This window comes from Electrona antarctica (assembly GCF_951216825.1).
Source record: "Electrona antarctica genome assembly, chromosome: 2".
In the NCBI taxonomy this organism is placed as follows: Eukaryota; Metazoa; Chordata; class Actinopteri; order Myctophiformes; family Myctophidae; genus Electrona; species Electrona antarctica.
In genome coordinates, this window is record NC_136807.1 from 37,258,428 (window position 1) to 37,280,481 (window position 22,054).

The 22,054-nt window shown below is 39.3% G+C and overlaps 3 protein-coding genes across 3 annotated transcripts; 2 read left to right on the forward strand and 1 right to left on the reverse strand.

Moving 5' to 3' along the window:
- Positions 1-1,244: 1,244 nt before the first annotated feature.
- Positions 1,245-5,174, forward strand: taf10 (TAF10 RNA polymerase II, TATA box binding protein (TBP)-associated factor). The gene is made up of 5 exons (XM_079518283.1): positions 1,245-1,698; positions 2,346-2,503; positions 3,416-3,480; positions 4,605-4,719; positions 4,847-5,174. The coding sequence occupies exons 1-5, from the start codon at positions 1,566-1,568 to the stop codon at positions 4,934-4,936; spliced, it is 561 nt and encodes a 186-aa protein (XP_079374409.1). The 5' UTR covers positions 1,245-1,565; the 3' UTR covers positions 4,937-5,174.
- Positions 5,175-5,371: 197 nt separating this feature from the next.
- ppih (peptidylprolyl isomerase H (cyclophilin H)) lies at positions 5,372-21,507 on the forward strand. The gene is made up of 9 exons (XM_079523130.1): positions 5,372-5,563; positions 14,537-14,601; positions 15,942-15,965; positions 18,067-18,111; positions 18,453-18,495; positions 19,064-19,156; positions 19,359-19,446; positions 19,546-19,586; positions 20,818-21,507. The coding sequence occupies exons 1-9, from the start codon at positions 5,495-5,497 to the stop codon at positions 20,884-20,886; spliced, it is 537 nt and encodes a 178-aa protein (XP_079379256.1). The 5' UTR covers positions 5,372-5,494; the 3' UTR covers positions 20,887-21,507.
- On the reverse strand, positions 7,946-11,873 carry LOC306941782 (putative G-protein coupled receptor 160). The gene is made up of 2 exons (XM_079527425.1): positions 11,718-11,873; positions 7,946-9,270 (listed from the first exon to the last, which is right to left on the reverse strand). Exon 2 carries the CDS (start codon positions 9,210-9,212, stop codon positions 8,142-8,144), a length of 1,071 nt encoding a protein of 356 aa, XP_079383551.1. The 5' UTR covers positions 9,213-9,270; positions 11,718-11,873; the 3' UTR covers positions 7,946-8,141.
- Positions 21,508-22,054: the final 547 nt, after the last annotated feature.

Sequence of the window (22,054 nt, forward strand, 5' to 3'; positions counted from 1 at the left end):
GCCCACAATAGTCCACAGCCCACTTTCTCTGATCCACTGCATCAATAGCACCCCTCCCCCCCAATGGCAGACAATCATATGTCAGACACATACATTCAGTTGATCCGAATTAACATGTGTTAAATTCCTGTGCCTCAAGAATGTCGTACTTCTTGTTCTTTCCAGATGGGAGATGGCCATGACGCATGTTAGATGTTCCTTGCATGCCTGTACAATACATGTTTTTGTTTGTAGCAGCATGTTTCGAGTTGTTATAACCAGTGCTGCTAGTGAATATCACTGCCAAATATCACTAGAAAACCAATCCAGCACAAAAGGTAGTTTTATATTTTATTATTGACATTATAAAAAATAATTAAAAAAAAGGGGTCAAGTACCCCCTTTGACCCCTCGTGGCGCCGGGCCTGGTCCACACCCACAACACCAGAGGGAGTGCAACGAACCATGTACAACCCAGATTCGGCACAAACAAGGGACTAAATTATTTTCGCTCCTATGCCACCAAAATGTGGAACGCCCTACCAACAGTCATTAAGACATGCGAATCCCTTGACTCATTCAAAACCGCTCTCAAAGGGCACCTATACGGATGGCTGCAATTCGAAACTGCCCCCGTAAAATCTGAATCCCTCAAACATGGACGCAAGGACAACACAAGAGACGGTCGCGGCCACACAGCCAACTCAAGGTATGGCCACGGAGCCGACTTGGGGACCCAACGCAAGGACAACACAAGAGACGGTCAGTCGGTCACGGCCACACAGCCAACTCAAGGTACGGCCACGGAGCCGACTTGGGGACCCAACGCAGCTCCTCCAAGGCAAACAAACAAAGGAACGGAGCTGAACGTGAATCCCCCCCACCGCCCCCCCCCTTTTTTCCCTCACTGTATATGTTTCTTTTCCCTTTTTACCTCCATTATGATGAATTCCTGTTCTGTTCTTTGTCTATATAGAAGTGTCTATTTGTACGTCTCTAAATGTTTTTATGAATTGAACATGGTGGACCCTGTTGTAAACAAGTGTAATGCTTAATTGGGTCGTCCACTCACAGTTAACAGCCTTTGTATTGAGTTTGTGCTCGAAATGTACTGTAATTCTGCAAACTGTTAATACATATTTCAATCAATCAATCAAAAAACAAGCGCCTCCTCACGGCCCTCAGTGACCATCGACTCCCAGGCTCTGCGAAAAAGGTCATCCCTTTGGCCACACCCCCCGTGGTTGGGTGACTTGGGTCACATGACGACACCATGAGCAGCAGTACTGTAGCTAGCACTGCAGCAGACTCAGAGCAGAGTGCACTGCAGACTAGAGAGTATGGACCCTTACTGCAAACATTAGCTAAACACGCTACTGGTTGTATATTTACTGAATTTAAAGTTACGCCGACACATTTGTTTCAGAAGATTGGCACAACATATTGTTGTTTATTGTTTTCACTCAAAACAAGTAACGTGTAAAGTCGATTAGCCTCTTAATATTTCTCTGTGCTAGCCTGTTCGCTGGCGCGCTAGCTAACGCATAGCTAAAGCTCAAGGAAGGAAAACAAGCTGGTTGGTGGCGATGAACAACAACATGGATAATCAGTCTGTGACCACAGGAGCCACCCCGACCACCTCTTTAACGTCCAGCAACTGTATCGCAAACAATAGCACGGCGGCCAATGTCGGCAGTATCCCTTCGGTCACTACAAATGGTATGTACCGACCGAGCTACCGACATGAATTACTGCGTAAGTTACTGTTAGTTAGCCGTACATGGAAACTATTTGGAAAATAGTCTTCTTAAAAGTTTTTTTTTTTTAGTCGATCGTAGAGCGAACATAATGGGCCAGGGTAACATGCACCCTGTTAACTTTTATCCGTTTGCAGGATGTTCATCCTTAACTGTAACGTGGCTTTTGAATGCATTGTATGTTTGTTTACAAGCCCCAACTACCAACACACCAAAGCATGTTACTCGAAAAGGAAATTACAGAGAGAGATACGTGTCTGTACTGATGACATTATGTCCCAAACTGTCCTTGTGTTACTAGAAAGTCTTGACCAATGATGTATACATTTCTAAACCCCATTTAAACCCCAGATTGAAAGACTGTTGACATCGTTTTTAGGTGTGGATTTTTATTTGGATTTTACTGCTTAGGGCTAAACGCTGAGTATTATCTTCACCATGGAAAATGCTTTTGTATGTAACGTCAGGACAAACTTTATGAAATGCATAGCCTAAGGTTATACATGTAGGATTATGTATTATTTTATAGTTTAGGTATTGCAGCCAGTTTGCAAATGTTTTTCTCATTTCTCTCTTCATTTCATTATAAAAAATAAACTCCTGTTGCAGCTTCAACCTCCGCTGCCATAGCGACCCCTTCCACAGACACATCTGTATCCAATGGCGTGTATGTTCCTGGTGGCATCGCCAATGGAGATGTGAAACCAGTTGTCACCACAACACCCCTTGCAGATTTTCTCATGCAGCTGGAAGATTACACTCCCACAGTAAGTGTTGTTATATCTGTCATAGATTAATGACAATCATTAAATGTTCCCGCAGACTGCACAATATTTGCCATCATACATTATACACTGAGAAGGGGGGAAATTCATGATTATCCACCCATGTCACACAGCGATTTGAATCAACTTGACAGATTGTGCACAAAGACTATGACCTACATTAGTAATAGTAGATATATGCCAAGTCAGTGTTTTGCCTCCAAAAATAAAACTACTCAAGAAAAGGAAAGGTGGAGAATTTGCACCCGATGTTGACATGGCAAAAGAGGACAACATGGGTAAAATATTTTCCATGCGGAGGGATATTTCCAGCCATTTTTCACCAAACTTAATGCAAGACTAACAAATAGTAACTGATTCTCTGAACTTTAACACATAAAACTTGTAATATTTCCAGTAAGTTCACAGTTTGTTAATATAAACACTGACATTCTTTTAATGTGGAAGCTGTTATATAATGGTCTTACGTTATGGAACACCAGTTCCATTAAATTAGTATGGCGCAAACATTCCAACACTGGCAAAAATCCATGGGAGCCTACGATGCTGTGTAGACAGCAGTCCCTGTCACACTGAGCAACGCAAGATGCGTATGCTTGCAATCTGAGTTCAGTGGTTGCCAAACTCTTTATGACCGGACCGGGCACACTAGCATATATATATATATCTCTCACCTCACAGTACCTTTATGTCCAACACTTTAGGGAAAACATCTAGTTAGCTTTTATAGTTGAAGGTTGTTTGTAATTTTTGTGATTTACCTAGCCTAACACTTGATTTACAGGCCACTTCACCAATAACAAGCCACAATAGCAGTTAAACTAGGACAAATTTGACTATTTTTTTTCGAATCTTGCGTAATTATAAATGTTAATTGCTTTGTTTGTTCTTCAGATCCCTGATGCAGTGACGGGCTACTACCTCAACCGGGCTGGCTTTGAGGCGGCTGACCCGAGAATGTAAGTGCAAATTAAAGCGGCCTCATTCAGTGAGTGCGGTCAGCTGTTCCAGTGTGTGTATGCCTGAGGCCAATTAAGCAATATTACACGAGAGGGTGTTCTTTATCGTCATTAATGCGCGCCTGCGGTGCGGGCGAGTTCCGAAAGGTATCGCAGAAGTTCTGCGATGCTGTAGGAACTCAGACTATTGAAAATCAATGTTGTCTTACTCCTAGTAGTGTGCTTTTAGAGGCATTAGGGGCCGTAGACAGTTGTCTCCTCATAGTCAGGGAATATTATAAGTATAATGTTGGTGTTGTGTAAATGTGTCTACTAACATATCCCACATTGGTTTATATTCAACCACCCTAGGGGGATTTTTGACAGCTGCTGAAAGTTGGGATACCATCAACAACGTATGGCAAAATGTTCTAAATTTCATTATGCTTTAAACAGCATGTGACGTGTCAAACTAGGGGGTTTTCATGATTCTGAACCCATTCCAAGCATTCGTTTTGCACGAAAAACACTTGTTGGGCTAAATTCGGCCATAGACACTTGTGTGCTGACTTCATCACATTTGTGATGACGGCTATGGCCATTTTTAGCCCAAGGAGTGTTTTTCGTGCAAAACTAATGCTTGGAATCGATTAAGAATGATGAAAACCGTGTAGACGTGTAGTTTGACACATGCTACTTAAAGCATAATGAAATTTCCAACTTTCAGCAGCTGTCAAAAATTCCCCTAGGGTGGTTGAATATAAACCAATGTGGTATATGTTAGTAGACACCATTACAAACACATTGGTGAAGACAATTCTTGGTAAGAAATGTATTCCCAGATTGTATTAATATCCCCTGACTATCAGTGTCTCCTGTGTCTTCTGTGTGTTGCAAGCTCGCAATTAATTTTCAATGGGAGTCACATGGTTTGACGAGACAACCTTGTTCCATGGGGGGGGAGGAAGACAGCCAGGGAGCAAGCTTGCTAGGAACATTGTAGTTGTATTATGCTAGTGTGTGTGTGTTGTACACTACTGCATCCAAATATTTCTATTGTTTAATGGCAGCCAGGTGATTTTGTTTTCAGCAGAGGGCAGCCGTGCAAAGCAACAAATCTAATTACATGCTTTTTATGTTTGTAGAATCCGTCTGATCTCCCTCGCCTCTCAGAAGTTCATTTCAGACATTGCCAACGACGCACTGCAGTATTGTAAAATGAAGGGTACTGCCTCAGGTAGCTCTAGGAGCAAGACAAAGGTATGTATTTATACATGAGCTGTATGTTAAAGTTGTTTTATAATATACAGTGTTTGCAGAGGACTGTGGTTAAATGAGATCGAGGAGTTTAAGCATTCCCATCTTTTATGTTGTCTCTAAACTACAGGATAAGAAGTACACCTTGACCATGGAGGATCTACAACCCGCCCTTGCAGAATACGGTGTCAATGTGAAGAAACCTTATTACTTCACATAGTCATGTCTTTTCTGTCCAAGAGGTTTTTTCAGCTTCTCTTATTTCTATGTCCTTTGTGACCCAGTAGAGCTTGTTGACACCTTTTGCAAGAACATTTTCCAGCATGGTGCTTTAGTACAGCCTTTGATGAGTGCTCACAGTCATTTTGCCTTTTTTTTGTAGAACTTAATTTGCATTGTGTGGTTTGTGTAATTACATTGTTTATTGTGAAGAATAAATCCTTAAAGTAAAGCCTGTATATGTTTGTCCACTTTCATTCAAAAATGGTTTCATGGATGGTGACTGATGGCACTGAAGCAATGTTTCTCAATGTGGGGCCACTTTTAAACAAGTTCTAATAATGTGGAACAGTGGAATAGTTTGCAAATATGGGAAGGTTTGAGAACTACTATTTTCGCGTTTTGGTGCTATGGTATAATGTCCGTCAGCCTGTGCCGTACTACCGTAGTATGTCCAATGGGGGCCACCGTATGGGAAATACACCGTTTTTCAAACCGGTCGCATGTTTTGTTTGAGCAACGTCAATAGTCTCTAATAATTGGCCAGGAAGGAAAAAATATGACACATGTACAGCCATCAAATCCCAACAATCCGATAGTTTTCTTTGATGTCACCATCGGAGGACAGGTGAGTAAAGAAAGAACAAAACAACACTGACTGGTGTGAAAGCCAAGAGTCGCATGCAGCTCCCAGCTAACGCAACTAGCTTACTTAGCATTTACTCAACACTAGGGATAGCGTGAGTTATATCATCGTATCACACTCTTAAAGTTGATTGGTTTATAGTACTAATTGATTTAGTACCCTCATAGCGGGTTTTCTCGTTTAAACTTTAAAACAAATTAGTCGCTTGGTTATAATTCAGCGAGGCGCGGTTCCCATTTTCCATAGCTAGATCAAGACTATCCTAGATGGTAACAGCATAGGTGAGCACCTCGGTGTTACTGTTAAATTAGTTTATTCCCCCCCCCCAATGTTAAATGATAAAATATTTGAAAACTCTTAATACATGATTAGAAGTTAGAACATGCTTAAACAGTCGACAATAAAGGTCCAATATTTTGGGGCATAAACAATTTGAATTACGTCTGATGTACAGTGCATGTTCACAACTTACTTCACACATGTATATTTTACATTTATAGCCTACTTAAAACTTAAGTCAAATATTTTATTTAACATTTTTGACCAAATAGCCAATTTGAAATGAAGGTGCCCAGATGTCCCTAGTGCCCACCTATCCTGTATACTCGCAGATGTATGACCTTTGCTTTCGTGTCTTGACAAACTAAACTCGGACTCTATAGTTATTCGTTATGTGACTGCCATTGTTATGTAGCCTAGTATTTAATTTTACAGTTGATTGTTTACGTTTATAAATTGTGAGGGTGTGCAATGATTTTAAGGAATGCTGCTTATTAAATGAAATGCTCATTGGAAGAATCGGTTGATGTTCTTGAATCTTGACCATAACTATTTTTGGTGGATAGCTGCTTGGTTGTGCATTGGACAGAGTTCACTTGTCTTTAGTTACAATACTGTGACTTGTCACAATTGCTAGAGGAAGAATTTGTTTAATCGGATTTGGGAATTCAGTCTTAAATCAGGCAGATTTATGTGATTTCACGTCATTGTGCAATGGTGGAACTGAAGTAGACAGGGGATTAATACACAGAAGTAAATGGTGTACAGTTTTAGACCAGACCCGGTCTGTTATGAACACACAGAATGCCCATATGGAAAAATAGCTATATCAAAATTCAATTTACAACTTGGGAATCATGAGAAGTTTAATTTGACCACTAGATGGAGTTGCCACTTACCATACCATTTTTGCTTGGAAATACTCCTGCACATTGTCTCCAGATGCATTTTATTTTTTAATCGTTTCAGCTGTTAGACCGCATCAGGTTATCTAATTTAGATCACGATAACCTGATGAGGGTCTAATGGCTGGAACACAGTTTACTTTTTTCTTGAAAAAAGTTTATTCAAGAAAAAAGTTTTCTTTAAATCTTTTTTATGAAAACAATTTCATACATGGTATTTTCTGGGCACTGCTGCTGCAGCAGTACTGAATTGGGAGGTAGAGGATGTCATTGTCATCTGGGGAAAAGAAGGTTCCTGGTTCCTGGCATCATGCTGGCCTGGACCCCCTTACTGTTTCTGACGAGCAACAAGTCTGTATTGTTTTTGTCCAACATCTGGCTTTTGAAATTACCTCATATGGCAGCCAAGTCTATGGACTATTTGTTTGTTCAGAGCACTTTTGACAAACCTAGAGTGGCAGCCAAGTCTATGGACTATTTGTTTGTTTTCAAGGGCCTTGTGACATCATGTGAGTCAATATAAATTAAATGCATCTTCTTGCGCCCCTCAGTTCACAGTACACTAGTGTGATTTAGTTGTATTGTTTACCAAGTACCTACCAACTTTAAAGTTCTTTGGCACTATAGAAAATGCAAAAAAATCTAAAAAGACATGACGCTGCTGCACCCCAATGTGCAATACATTGGGTGATGAATAAAACCATACCATAATAGAGCAGAAAGAACTGCACATATAATTCCCATTTACAGGAGTTTATTAAATTAAATGACATTGCGCAACACAGATTCTTCCTAAGACCAGCTATAGAAATGCAGACCATTTACAGTAATTATATTACATACCAGTCTCAAAGTAAAGAACTTCAGAGACATAAAAACAGAGGTGCAGGATTTAAATCACTGTACTTGCATTTGCCCATATAATATTAGTATATTTTATATTTCCAGTTTTTTTAAACTGGTGCACTACACAGTATGCACCTTTCTAATGCGCCACAGCCGCCACTATGATATATCTTCCCTTCTTTACATTACTTTGGAAAAACAGAGTTGCAGAGTCGAATGCTTATAAACAATATACAAACTTTATATTCACTATCTGAATGTATAAATAAAAAGCTGTTAAACACATAACCACTTCCAAGATTTTTTGTTTTTCTTTATTTTTGTCTTTAATAACCTTTATTCATGCTAGCATACAATTGTGTGTTTTCCGTTTGTGATCATACTGTCTTCTAGAAGAAAAATGATGATGCAATTGTTATATTGTCAGTGTAGCTCTCCAGCTACTGATGTCAATACTGTATCTATCGAGCAATGTCTTGATTTACTTTCACATGGACCAATACAGTAATAGAAAACGGCATTCATTCTCTTCAGACAGTTGTAGGAAGTTTGTGCTGATGGGTTCCTTTGCTCAGGTGCCAGTACCCACGGCATAAAGACATGTCATCCGGCAGTTTATTGTATGGCCCTACTATGTCGCTCTTTAACCAGAACACCACACCCGTCAATACACTGTTGATGCATTCCAGCCAAAGAAGGTTGACGATAACATAAGCAGGTATTCCAAAGCCCAACCACAGACACATCACAGATATCACCAGATAAGGCATCCATACTGAAGCGAAGCCCAGAGTTAAACTGACACACAGAGATGGACGATGCATGACTTGAGGTTCTGTCAGGAAATTATTCTCATCACTCTTGGTGTCTTTCATTGCCACATATCTGAACTGTAAATCGCTCCTCAGGTTCTGTGGAGGTGCATTCCTCTGTTGATTAAACTTTTCGGCTTCTTCAAACCACTTGTATAGCCTGGTGTAGTGGGGCAGCAAAGTTACAAGGACGTAGATGAAAAGCCCGAGAACAGTGTAGCTGACTATTCTTGACTCATGTACTTCACACACCAGTGCCGTAGTTCCTCCCAACTCCTCGATTTCCATCATGTCTGTTGTCACTGATCCGGTGTTGTAGACCACAGCCTTTGTCCACATCAGTAAGACCAAGACTACATTACATAGGGATTTACAAAGGGATTTACAGCTCCACCTGCTTGTGAGCATATCCCCTAATGCATAGTCCAGCAGGCCCAGGCCTATTGTAGGAACTGGTAGTGCTGCATATACTGCAGAGGCATGTCCCAAGATAAAGCAAACAGACACAGGAGATCTTATGGGCCCAAGAAACCACAGTGTCACCATGGAGTATGCCAGGAGGGCATCAGCCACAATGAAGGACAGTGCACATATGCTTAGAAAGGAGTTACGCCATTTATGCTGGCATAGGTGCAAAACAACCAGGCCCAGGCCCAACTTGCACAGAAAGAGGAACATGTATTGTCCGGTGTTGTTTAAATGACAATGATCCTTCTGCTCCCAGTACTCTATAATTGCGAGCATTTTGACAGTGCTGTTTCCCGGAAATGTCGGCAAGTTGGGTGACATTTTGGTTTTGGCTAATGCATTATCACAGTTCCCTCCAGGCTGGGTGCTTCAGAAAAAGCTGTTGAAGACAAGAATAATAGTGGTTAGAACCACACACACACACACACACACACACACACACACACACACACACACACACACACACACACTGACACACACAGAACCAATAAAAAAAATACAGCAGATTCAGCATTCTGTTATACGGACTTTGATATGCACACATTTGGAGTGTGTGTTGTTTCTTTTTTGGTTTTTTGTACCTTTTTCGCAGAGTGTGGGAGCTGATTGTCAAGGTCAAGTTTATTCTCATGTCCCAAACTGGGGCGCTTGTTTTACATCGTTGTCTACTACTAGTTGTAGGAAGTAGTGGGGCAAGGGAGGCTTTCTCACATTCTAACTCAGCCAGAAAACCCCATTGTGCCATCCAGCTCGGCAGCCATCTCTAGTCATTAGACTCCTGGCTAACTAACCCACACCTCCTGGTATTGAATTCACAACCACAGACTACTTTTTTGGCTGGTGTACGCTTTGACCTGCAGAGTACACCGGTGTGGTGTCACCAATCACATGACCCCAAGTTCTAGGCTAAATAGAAGGGATTTTTTTATTTTATTTTATATATTTTGAATTTTAACATTATTTCCCAATCTGTGACATACAGACTTCAGAATCTCAGTTCTTCCTGGACTACAGTCTGTGCTTCCTGTAGTTCCAGTCAGAACGATCCCTCCAACTGATGTCCATTGAGGTCAGGAAGGATCTGAGATCCACATGGAAACCACGCCGTTATTAGACCCTGTTTTATTTTATCATTGTCTCTTCCTTCTTTGAAGTGAATGTTAATTATTCACTTCATATATATTATTTGAATACATTTACGTTTGTCTCATCAAACAAACATGTTGCTCCTGCATTAAGCCAGCAATGATTACTGCTACTGACTGTACCCGGCTGTCCATCAGCCAATGCACTGCAGCTAGGCAGTAGGCAGGCAGACAGACATGTGACACAGAATTGTGTGGCACAGATTATTTGTTTTGTCAGGGGAAATGTGGGCATTTTGCATTTGAGTGACTTTTGAAGTAGCTAAAATTTCTAAATCAATTTTAGAAGTAGCTACCGTACAGTAACTTGTGTTGGTAGTTACTTAGAAACAAACTCATGCAGTAGCAGAAGTAGCAGTTTTCCCCCCCGTTTTAACAATCAGAAATCAACCAACTCTGTTTAAAAAAAATGCTGTCTGTTTGTCACAGTCAGTGTCACCCTGTCATCTCTCCATATCTGCCCTTAAGTTTTCAGACAGTCTTTCTTCGCTGTCCTGACTAAATACAGCAAAAATACATATTATCCAGGGCATGGCACTCAAATGCATTTTACAATAGTAAAATAAACAGTGTTTTTCTTGTTTTTTTAATACTCTGCAGGACCAGTCGTGTTGAAACTCCTATTCATACTTAGATCTTAGTCTGAGGTCATCTGGGAAACAGAAGACTGAGCCTTTGTTCTGTATCAGCTCAGCTGTGCTGATAGTTAGATGTCAAAACAATGTTATTAATCTCTTCAGTGGTAGGCAAGTCTGACTGGCCCACTGTACCTGCTATCAGTTACTTACTTTGTAGCACTTTAGCTTGCTTGTTTACTTACAACTCATTACTTAACCGCTTATGTTGTTAATTGAGTCCATACTCCGATCTTGCACTTTTGTAAGTCGCTCGAGTGACTGTTAGTGCTAATACCTAAATTGAGCTTCCATAGTGAACCCTGCATTGCAGAGCACCATTCCTGCTGATAATTTGTCATAGTTGATGTTAATAGTGCATGTTTGACATTCAGTTTGACCTAGATCTGATTGACTGGTGCTGATTCAGTCTCATCTGCATAAGAATTTAGATATGCTTGGGACGCCATGGTCACTGCTTAATCTGGATACTGCATGTCCAATAATACAGGATGCAACTGTTGAAGTACAACTCATTTACATTCATTGTAGAAGGTCTTATTCATATTATACTCTGTTCCTTTGAATCCTTTCTGTATCTGTTATGATTGATGACTCATATATTATATATATTCTAGTCATGTAATGTGACCTATAATTCTATATATTCTCTGTGTTTCATAAACTTCAGTTGTCATGTGATACTGCCTGGTATCATCTTGTTCTTCGTTCAATCATCACTCACCACTTTTAATAGTGGAAGTGGAAAGTGGGAAGAAAAAAAATAGTAGTATTACTACATTTACAAAAGTGCAAGTAACCAACCAAACTGATGGCTATTTAACTTTTTAAAATGTAAGTATAACTATTAAATATTAGTAACACCAGTATTATTATATTTAAATAGCTTTGGAAAGGAATGATCATTAAGAGCAGTAAACTGTGGAACATTTAACTGTCAATTCTGTCAACACAAAATTGTTAAAGTTTATCTTTTGCCAGAGTAAAGAAAGAATAGTATATTTTGTTCATTCCACAGAGAATGACAAGTGTGCCTGCCCTGTTACCTGTTGGCCAAGTCGCATGTGTTTCCGTGTCAAGCCAGCGGCTGCCTGCATCAAGGCCTCTTCTGAGTGGAAAAAGCTAGCAAAAAAGCAGAATCTGCTCACGCTCCAGTCAAGGTCCACACATGAGATCGTGTACAACCACATCCAGCTTCTTTATGCTCCGTCACCCTGCAAGAACAACTTGTAGAAAAAACACACTGTCTTTAAACAGACCGGTCTGTTTTGACCCTCCCCCACAGGTGACAGATGACTCTCATGCTGTTTTGCATGTTGGGTAAACTGACTGGATGATGGACCCACCCTTTCACAATAGATGTATGTAGCTAAGCTCTTTGTCCATATGATGTTTCACTGTAGAAACCCAGTGAAACCAGTCTGAAAATGGTAGGTGTCAAGGATGTTGGCAGGCACGGATTGCCCTTAGGCATTGACGCCTCCCCTGGCAGGGACAACCAATAGTAAACATAGTTCACGTTTTTTGATTAAAATGCTTTTTGACATCATGCCCAAATTATTCTCCATTTTGATAGTTATCCAGTTTTTTTGTTTGTTTTTTCTTGATAGTATCAAGTGATGACTGACAGGAAAGAAGGGGAGAGACAGGGAAGCTTGTCATGAACGGGACTCGAACGTGCTGTCAGGCCAAAGCCTATGTGTGGCATGTGCCTAGACCACTTGGCCAGCGGGTGCCCCCAATTTGATAGTTTTATAGCCAAACGGTTCTGGTAAAAACATCATTGTGGAAGCACTTGTTATGTTATAACCTACTTCTTACTATTTGTACACCGGTTTACTCCTCCATAACACAATATATATGAGCACTATATTGTTAGATGATATGCCTACAACAGTTAGTGCTTATTCTTTCTGTTTGGCAAATTAGTTGAAATATGTTTGAGTCGGGCCGTCTGTACGCAAAATCACACTGATTCATAATCACATTTATGGCTGTGGGTGGAGTTTGTGTGTTTGCTTTGTAAGTGTAAATGTTTCTATGACATGGCCAGTTTGGCCCCAGGTAGTGGTCTGAAAAGGGACACAAAGAGCAGGTGTGGTGAATGCAGCTATGTTTCAGTTCAGTTGACTGATAGTTTGTAGTGCTGAGACCAAAGAGGGGGTGAGACTGATTCAAGACTGAGACAGAGGTAGTGCCAGACTGAGCCATACTGTATGGCCACAATGGAAACAAGTCCCCAAGGACTTTTGTATTATCCTTTTAGCCTTAATATTACTGTATTATGTGCTGTTTACATTTCTGACTAATAAAGTATTCAATCAATCAAGACCAGAACATTTGCATTCCTAATCAATTTCAGGTACTCTGGTTTTTGTGTTGTCTGAAGTCACTTGAAGCTAGATGCGTTTAACATACAAAATGATATTTCTTTTCTGAATAAAATGTTATTTTGTCCAATCTGTATGGTAAAGTATATTTATAGTATAATACAATATAATGTATACAACAATTGTGGTGATTGTTTTTGGTATCTGCTCTTATTAGTATTGAGACATTTAGATCCTGTGTCTAGGTTGGACCTGACACGATCTTCCTGCTTCCAGAGCAAGCAGGCAGACTATTATCTCTGTGGTACAAATGTAAGCACAAGATAAATAAAACGGGGAAGTTATGAAGTGCAGCTTTAAGAGCTTAATAGTAATAAAAATGAAAGCAATAAGTTCAAAATGACAGAATTGTATGAAATGGGTAGACCTGTTAAACAAAATATGATCTGGATATTAATACGCTTTTAAGACACACAAACTGTTGATGACAAGCATGATTAATACTGTAAATTTAGCTTACCTAGTATCAAGAATAGATGAACATAGCTTGTCTGTTCCACACAAGCTTATAGCAAACTAGTCCTTTGCTCTTGTGACCAGTTTCCTTTTCCAATGACATTGACATGATAACATGACATTGATTTTACTATATTATTACTACCCTAGAGAATGTAATATACAGCACAATATAACAGGATTCCACTTAACTGCGGGATGTCGCCAAGCAGTGTTGTGGGGACAAACTACTCTTTTCATACGCATAAATTGTTTCCTTTCACTTATGCGCACACTAGTGCACACACTACACAGTGTGTGTGTGCTTCAATCTCCTCTACTGTCCTCCAGTTCCCCAGTAGTTTGTGGGAGGCCTGTGTTGGCTGATGCTCTGGCATCCCCCCCACAATCACTCAGAACCACACTCACTCAGAATCCATGGAATAATAGATGAGCAGGGCTCAACACAGGATGCTTGGAACCCATTCATGTATTGCATACATTTATTGGAAAACTCTTAATTTACAACCCAATATGCTAGCCGGCAGTGACAATTGTCGTCACAAGGAATGGGCTGAAATGACGTTCCCCATCATCCCAGAGTACTGTAGATGCAAAGTAGTTTACTTGCTCACTTGGCCGCCTCCTCAATTTGGAACTAAAAGGCATGATTATGATTCGATCCGTCTGTGTGTATAATTTGTCATTAGTTACATACATGCTGTTATCAGTAGAGAAACAAGAATCACAAGCCTTGGGACAAACTAAGTAATGGTACACTATACAGTACTTCATGTTTAGTGCTACATACTGATACTCCACCAAAGTATATCCTTAAGCAAAATTAGGAACTGGTCTGTCAAGATTATGCTGCCAATCTTGTATATCACTGCCTTAGGAACACAATGGTATATGTTTCTATATTCAAGTGACATAACCTGTTTGCCCAAGGCGAAGGAGCAAGTTGACCTATATTGCTAACAGTTGTTTTTATCTGGTTGGTCAGCTGCTGTGATAAAATGTGCTCAACTGTTTTTCAGGAAGTTGGACGTATGAAGGTTGAGCTGTTTGCTGATGTGGTTCCGAAGACGGCAGAGAATTTCAGGTAGGGAACAGGCCTGCAGAATACTCTGCACTGTCACCGTAACGTAAAGTGAACGTGTGCTGTAGCACATTACATACAGATATATTCTACAAAGTACAGCATACTATCCCCCAAGCACACATGACAATAAGCATAAGATATTACATCACTCCATCTATCCACACATTAACATTTTTGCAGCATGTATGACTCCACCCCTAGAGACCCAAAGTTACTATAGTTTATCAACATTTGATGCGCAAATCCGATTTGTTTGCATATCCAGATTGTAATCGCACTCTTTTATCAAGAATATTGGATTTAAACCACACTTAAGTAGTTTGAAGTGCGTAGTTTGAATTCAGACTTCTCAAGATGTTTCAGTCTGGACACTAGTATCCACTCAAATCGGATATCCGATTTTCCTTTTACATCATTTGCAATGTAGTGATGATGTCAAACCCAGAGTGTGGGAACGAGAAGGATTTTTAATTTTTTAGCTAAGTGTAAGCGGTTAAAATACCATCTACAGAGGAGTTCTGCGATGAGACTAAATAGATAGTGGCTACAGTAGGTGATTGGTTGCTGTTTTGTTATCTGCACTGTTCTGTACGCCTATGTTGTTACCACAGCAACCAATGCAAATGGGTTGACAATGTCTGAATACAGTAACACAAATCCGACCTGATCATTTGGAAATAACCGTATGGACAGTTAATCCTAAAGAGAGAAACAAACAGGGTTTGCCTGCAGTCTGAACAAAGCCTTAGATTTTGTAATACATCTGCATTGTGCCATAGGCTAATCCCTGCCATACATGTACTGTACATGCATATGGGACTTACATACAGTATGGATTATGGCACAATGTACCTACATTACGACATCTAAGTGAGTACACCAACGTGGTAAGTGTGGCAATATGTCATTTCGAGGTTTTGAAGATGTTTCGAGAGGGATCGGGTCCCTAGGAATAGGAATAAACCTAGGCAAAATGCATTTTTTTTAGGTATGTAATCCAATCAAAGTACGGACCCTCAAAGATTCTGATTAAGTACTAAATAGTCACACCCAGACATGTCGAATTATTTTGACTCAGGCCAAGTTGCACAACAGCTGTGTACTCACACACCCAGCCCAGAGTTTGACACTACCCACACCACAATGTACATTTTGGGATTCATGTGTACAATACCATGTTCGATTTTTTTTTGGTTGATTGTTATGTGGCGATTCTTTTGATATGCTTTTGAAGCACTTTGTGTCGTGACCATCAGTGTCTGTGAAAGGTGATCTACAATTATATTTTACACTATGAATCATTTCTGAATGTGAAAGATGTCTTGTTCCTCTCTTTGCAGGCAGTTTTGCACTGGAGAGTTCAGGTAAGCAAGTGATGCTGGTATGTGTGATGTGTTATAACGTCCAGGTCCTAAATTAGGCATTGGTTCTGGCCCACCAACCCCTCTTCTAAAACATGCATTAGACATTGCCAATAATTTTGCCCAAGCAGCACTTCATGGATTATTACACTTCCATTACACTAATTTGGTCTTTGCATTTTCCCATTTAGTGACATAGATGTAATTTATTCCTCTGCACTTACTTTTACTCTGGATAATTATTTTGCCAATTTTCTATCCTTTTTGATATGGACTGCTGGACCACAAATATCACATAATCAAACTTTATTATCATCGTAATATTGTTTTTTAACAGCAGATTCTGCATTTGTCCATAACAAATGTCCCCTCATGACAATACTTTGTATCCTAATATAGTGGGTGAAATTATTTTTGTGCCAGCTTTCAACATTTGCAGTTACGGGAAGAGTTACAATAGGGAATAGAAGAGAGAATGTAGAACAGAAATAACAGGAAGGCAGTAAAGCACAGTCAAAGTCCAGTGTACATAAGGTGCATGAATAATTTTAGCAATGGATAGATGGCACCATGGAAGACAGAAATGCTTCTTGTGCAGGTGGAAAACATATCCACCATATACAAGCAGCAGGTATATAAAATCAGTGCCATGTGCATTGTTAAAGTGACAAGGATAAAAACATAGCAACAGGTAAATCGCATAAAATAGAAGCAGGTGTGAAATCATGGCTTCATATGCATGGTACAGTAATTGGTTAAAGTGACATGGTTACCATAGCAGTGAGTATTGAGTCACCATCTGGTGACTGATATCAATATACAGAACTGATAAACTGCCACAAAAATGTGTGCAGACATGTACTAACTAAAGGTGGCCTTACACTAGCCGATAATCGGGCATTTTTTGACGCTCGGGGGGTGCCCGACCCAATCGATCTGCTCGGGGCGCGATCGGGATCGACCCGATCAACATCAAGCATGTTTGATATTTGCTCTGCCCCGCTCCGATTATCCTGTAGTGTGTGGTGCTATCAGATTTCAGATTGAAAAGAATCGGCTAGTGTAAGGCCACCTTTAGTGATATGCCTTAGTGGCGGACTGTGGCGCCAGTTGTAAACGGTACTGTCAATTGTCTTGCTCTTTAATATGCCGAAACTGTAGAAGATACTGTTAAGTTGTTTATGCAAGTACAATTACGGGGGCTATTTTTTGTTCAAAGTCCGCCCCCCGGGATGTGTTCATATTTGTACATCATCTGTTGACTTGACTTTATCCAGGGAAATGTAACGTACACTGATGTTCTTTACATTGCCTTGTTTAATCTCCCTTTATATATTTAGACCATTATTGCATTTATGAAACAAAACATAACAAACATAAGCCGGTCCAAAAGTGTTCATAATTCTATCCGTCCAGCTATCTGCCTTCCATCAAATGGCACAACAGCTATAGTGTCCTCCACCAGGATGCAAAATAATGCAGACTGATTACATGCGATGAAGGGTTGGAAGATTCATCAGAAACTGATCCAATTTATCTGTCTGTGGTTCTTTTTTTTTGGCCCATACCACATAACTGGATAGTAGCCTAACTGGAGTTGGAATATTTGTTGAATAAAGTTTTCCTCCTTTTAACTATTAAGTGTGCCCGGATCTCCACTTTTTTCTATAGATGTGTTATCCCGATTGATCCCAGGAGCACCTTTTTACTATTTTTACATTTTGTATACCTGCACACCTCCTGAGCACCTGGTTGCTTCCTTGCCTCTGGAATATTTGTTACTTGGGGGGTGGTAATTGTACTCTCATTTGTGTCATGATATTTATACAGGTTTGGTAAGGGACCGGGTACAGTATAAAGTAGGAAAATGAGGTCACAATGACTGGTAATTCCTACTGTGTTAACTAATTCGCCAGAACGGAACAACCTCTAAATAGTTCACGTTAAGCTAAAGTAGTATGAAAGGTAGGCACACGTAACAGTAGTTACAGACAGTTGTTAATATAACAGTCTGGCATCTACAGTCTGTATATGCAGTGCTGTCTTGCACAATTTGCAGTCATGTGTTTGTCTTCATCTCCTGTTTGAAAATTCTCACCCTCAGAAAAGATGGAGTCCCTATTGGGTTTAAAGGCTGCACATACCACAGGTAAGTGCACTTGTACTGGAAGGAAACAGGATTGATGACACACATACCTCTATTGCTACTGATATTAGAAATGTCCCTAATACTGTTAGTATGTGCTGAAAAGCATATTTTCGAATGCGGAATAAATAAATAATAAAACCCGGAGAGTTGCTTTTTGTTCATTTCTTTGTACAGTAATAAAGCACGTTTAAATGTGAAGCCTTTAGAAACCATAATGCAAATGGAAAAAGGCCTCTTGTCTACAAAGTCATACAAGACTTGTTTTTTCCTAATGAAACCATTGACACGTGCCAGTTTAACAAGGTTCACTGCCCTAACATTTTTTTATTGCTTATTGGTAGGGTAATCAAAGACTTCATGATCCAGGGTGGAGACTTTGTAAATGTGAGTACACACACTTCAATGCATTTTAGTTAATGATTGTTCTCTGATGACACATTACAAGCGCCATCAGTATATGGGATGTTTTTCCACTACATCGGTCTGTTTCAGACTAATACTTGTCTAGTAGTTTATACCTCTTTTTCTTTTTTACCAGTTTCAGATTTCTTAAATGTGATATTGCACATGATTGATGTATATTTCGCTGAGACATTGATATGTGTTCAACTGTTCACTGTGTTTGCACTAGTGCATCAAAGCACAGAAGCAGGTTCGATGTTAGGAAAATCCAAGTCATAGTCATACCCCCCATATTGCCCATGTGTACTGTGTAACCTTTTGTTGTGATTTACAACAACATTGAATTGACTTTGTCCTTGCTCTTGATTTAAGCATTGAATGTCATGAATATAGTCTATCAATATAAAATATATACAATCAATAATGGGTAGAGGTGGAAAAAGCTAGCCATCTCTCACCCTCTAGTGGACATGTTGTGCAATACACTTTAGCTTTTGTGTCCTAGAGCCGTCCTAAGCTATCCCGATGTACCTTTTGTACTTTTGTGCAGGGCGATGGAACTGGCATTTGCAGCATCTACAGAGGTCCATTTGCGGACGAAAACTTCCGAATGAAGCATTCTGCCCCTGGTCTTCTGTCTATGGTGTGTAAAAGATTACACTCCCCATCCATTATATATAAAAACAATAGTAGTTGCATTTAAAATATTGCATTGGTTAAATTAAAAGGTAAATAATCCCATCCCTGATAGTCTAATATATTTTCAGAGCTCTAGTCCTTCACAATAATATACGGTACTGTAGATCTTCTGCACACTAATTAATATTCTCTTTATTCTTCATCAGGCAAATAGTGGTCCTGGAACAAATGGATGTCAGTTTTTCATCACATGTACAAAGTGTGACTGGTTAGATGGGAAGCATGTCGTTTTTGGTATGGTGTTTTATCAATCTATTGGAATTTATTCATGTTGGAGCTACATTTTGGTTGATTAATCCGTCTTTTTTAATAACATCTTATATGTGATTTTAGGAAAAATTGTTGATGGCTTGCTGGTCATGAGGAAAATTGAGGTAATGAAAAAGTCTAATATTGTCATATTGATTTAGAAGTTTTAATGTATTCAATTACCTGAATATTTGATGAGTACAAAATGTTCCAGTGTTCTAATAGCTCCCCCCCCCCCCCCCTTTTGTTTTACCCTTTTGGGGCTCACACCTAATTTAACATGGACTCTAATATTCCACTAATATTCCTATTATTTCACGATTTTACTACCATCTGATTAAATACTTTAAGGCGTGTAAAGCTGATCACTTTATTTAGCATCCATGTAAACACATTGGAATCTCTCATAAGAATCGTTTCAATTTGGTTGAAGTAATATTTTTCAGCTACTGTTTCTGATGTAAGGACAAAAAAAACATGTGTAACTTATCTGGTAGTGTAAGTGTACACTATGTACACTTTGCTGTAAAAAGAATTGTGGTCACCACTGCGACAGTATCCCTACATGACCTTCTTTCCATTGCCTGTGTCTCCCCTCTGGTGGCCAAGAAAGCTATGTATGTTTTTCCAGCATTATGCTCCCCCCACAACTATTAACATCATGATACATGGACAACACCTTTTACTTTGAATTGAAAGCAGGGATGGTCATTGTTTATTACTTTCAGGGATCATGTTAATGTGCAATAATACTTTTGTAGAGGATTCTGTTGTGTAGTTAACTTGCCATGATGATGTAACTTCAAATATTGACAATCTTTCTTAGAAATTGATATTCTAAAAATCGTGTCCTCATTGAGTTACATTGTACAATTAAATGGCTCTAAAGTCACTCACATAAAAAAACAAAACAGATTATTTCAATATACAATATGACAAAACGCAGTAGAAAATATTCAACTTGCTGATGATTTTACTCTTTGAATATCCACATCTGACTGTGGGTCTAGTAGTCTGTCTGGATCTTCTTCTGTATACAAATGAGTTTCCAGGTCACCTGTTTCACTGTGCAATGTAAGCCATTGAGGATTATCCATTTCTATGGATCAATGGAGCAACTGAGGAAGATATCTTGCCAATATTTGGAGTTGCATCACAGCTAGTTGTATATAATTGAAACCTCTACCAAAGTGTCATTGCGCTTTCACTTGGGAATTTTGAAAGGAAGCTAATTTAAATTACCGGTACTAAGTGCTGTCACAATTGATTGGCAGCAACAGACAAATGAAGGGAACCAAGTTTTGATAACTTGGCAATGACATTTAATAACATAAATGTTCTCACAAATCCCAACAGAATGTTCCTACTGGTCCCAACAACAAACCCAAGCTCCCTATCGTCATTTCCCAATGTGGAGAGATGTGATATGGCTCTACTTGCAAGAGCTGCAGGCGCAGACCCACAAGACCATCCGTTTTCTGCAGGGAACCAATGATCCACCTTCTTTGTTTTCATACGTCAGCCAATTTTTACTCTTTCTGTCAGCAAAACTCAACCAGCTCTTGTGTAAATTAAGGCAATATGGATTACGTTTATCTTTTTTGCTGGCATTAATGTACATGTACATAATTGTAACAACATACCCAGTAATAAGACATGTTGGCTGGATAAAGAACATCTTGAACTGAAAGGCTTCATGCATTGATAGATTAGCCAAATCTGATTTGATGCACCTAAAATCTAATGTACAGATCAGTACATGATTCACATAGGCATATTTTTGTGGCTTATGTCTGGCCTATTTACAGTTGTCAGGGAGTTATTACTGGGTTGTAAAAGAGGTAATGGAAGCTGTTCAAATCTATGAGCGATGTCCAGATTTAAGCCTCTCAAAAAATACAATTGAGAAAAAGGTAAATGAAAGCTGGAAGGAGAGTTGGATTGTAAACATTTCTCCATTTGTAATTCAAACATTCTTTGAACCAACTTTGTGACTAATACATTCTTTTACATTTAAATAAATAAATAAAGCAACATGATTTCTCACTTGTTTCTGAAAATTTTAAAAGAATGTTTGACCATTTAATTTCTTCATATTCAAATTGTTCCCCTGTGAACAAATTAAGCATGTGGTGATCATGGTATTGTTGACTGTCATCAAATGATTTTTGGATTTAAAGGTAGGGTACGTGATTTCATTTGGTTACAATACATGTTAATAAGCTCTATATTGTGATAGTACTCATTGCTATATTGTTTATTCGGAGTGAGGATGTCTCCAGCTTTTTATTAAACAAAATGCATTTTCAGGTCGGGATACCAATTGTATCAGATTAAACAAGTGGGATTGTAAGTGATGACATAGAAATGAGCAGACAAAATTGGAACTGGAATACAAAGTTAAGATGATAAATGACAACTTTCTCCTGATAGAGCTGGAGAGATGATGAGACTCATGCTACTGAACAAACACTGGGAATGAGTACTATCAGAATATAGTGATTTAACCTTTTAACAAAAAACTTTGTTTAAACCAAAAATCACACCTGTGTGAAGTAAGTGGTGCAACTCCGTGTGGGGGTCCCTGGGGGGT

Bases quoted from the DNA above. Each gene is read 5' to 3' on its own strand.
- ppih (XM_079523130.1), top strand. From the start codon at position 5,495: ATGACACATGTACAGCCATCAAATCCCAACAATCCGATAGTTTTCTTT. The intron at 19,447-19,545 runs GTATGGTGTTTT...ATGTGATTTTAG, and splicing joins TGGGAAGCATGTCGTTTTTG to GAAAAATTGTTGATGGCTTG. The intron at 19,587-20,817 runs GTAATGAAAAAG...AAATCCCAACAG, and splicing joins TGGTCATGAGGAAAATTGAG to AATGTTCCTACTGGTCCCAA.
- LOC306941782 (XM_079527425.1), bottom strand. From the start codon at position 9,212: ATGTCACCCAACTTGCCGACATTTCCGGGAAACAGCACTGTCAAAATG.
- taf10 (XM_079518283.1), top strand. From the start codon at position 1,566: ATGAACAACAACATGGATAATCAGTCTGTGACCACAGGAGCCACCCCG. The intron at 1,699-2,345 runs GTATGTACCGAC...CTCCTGTTGCAG, and splicing joins CCCTTCGGTCACTACAAATG to CTTCAACCTCCGCTGCCATA. The intron at 4,720-4,846 runs GTATGTATTTAT...TCTAAACTACAG, and splicing joins GCTCTAGGAGCAAGACAAAG to GATAAGAAGTACACCTTGAC.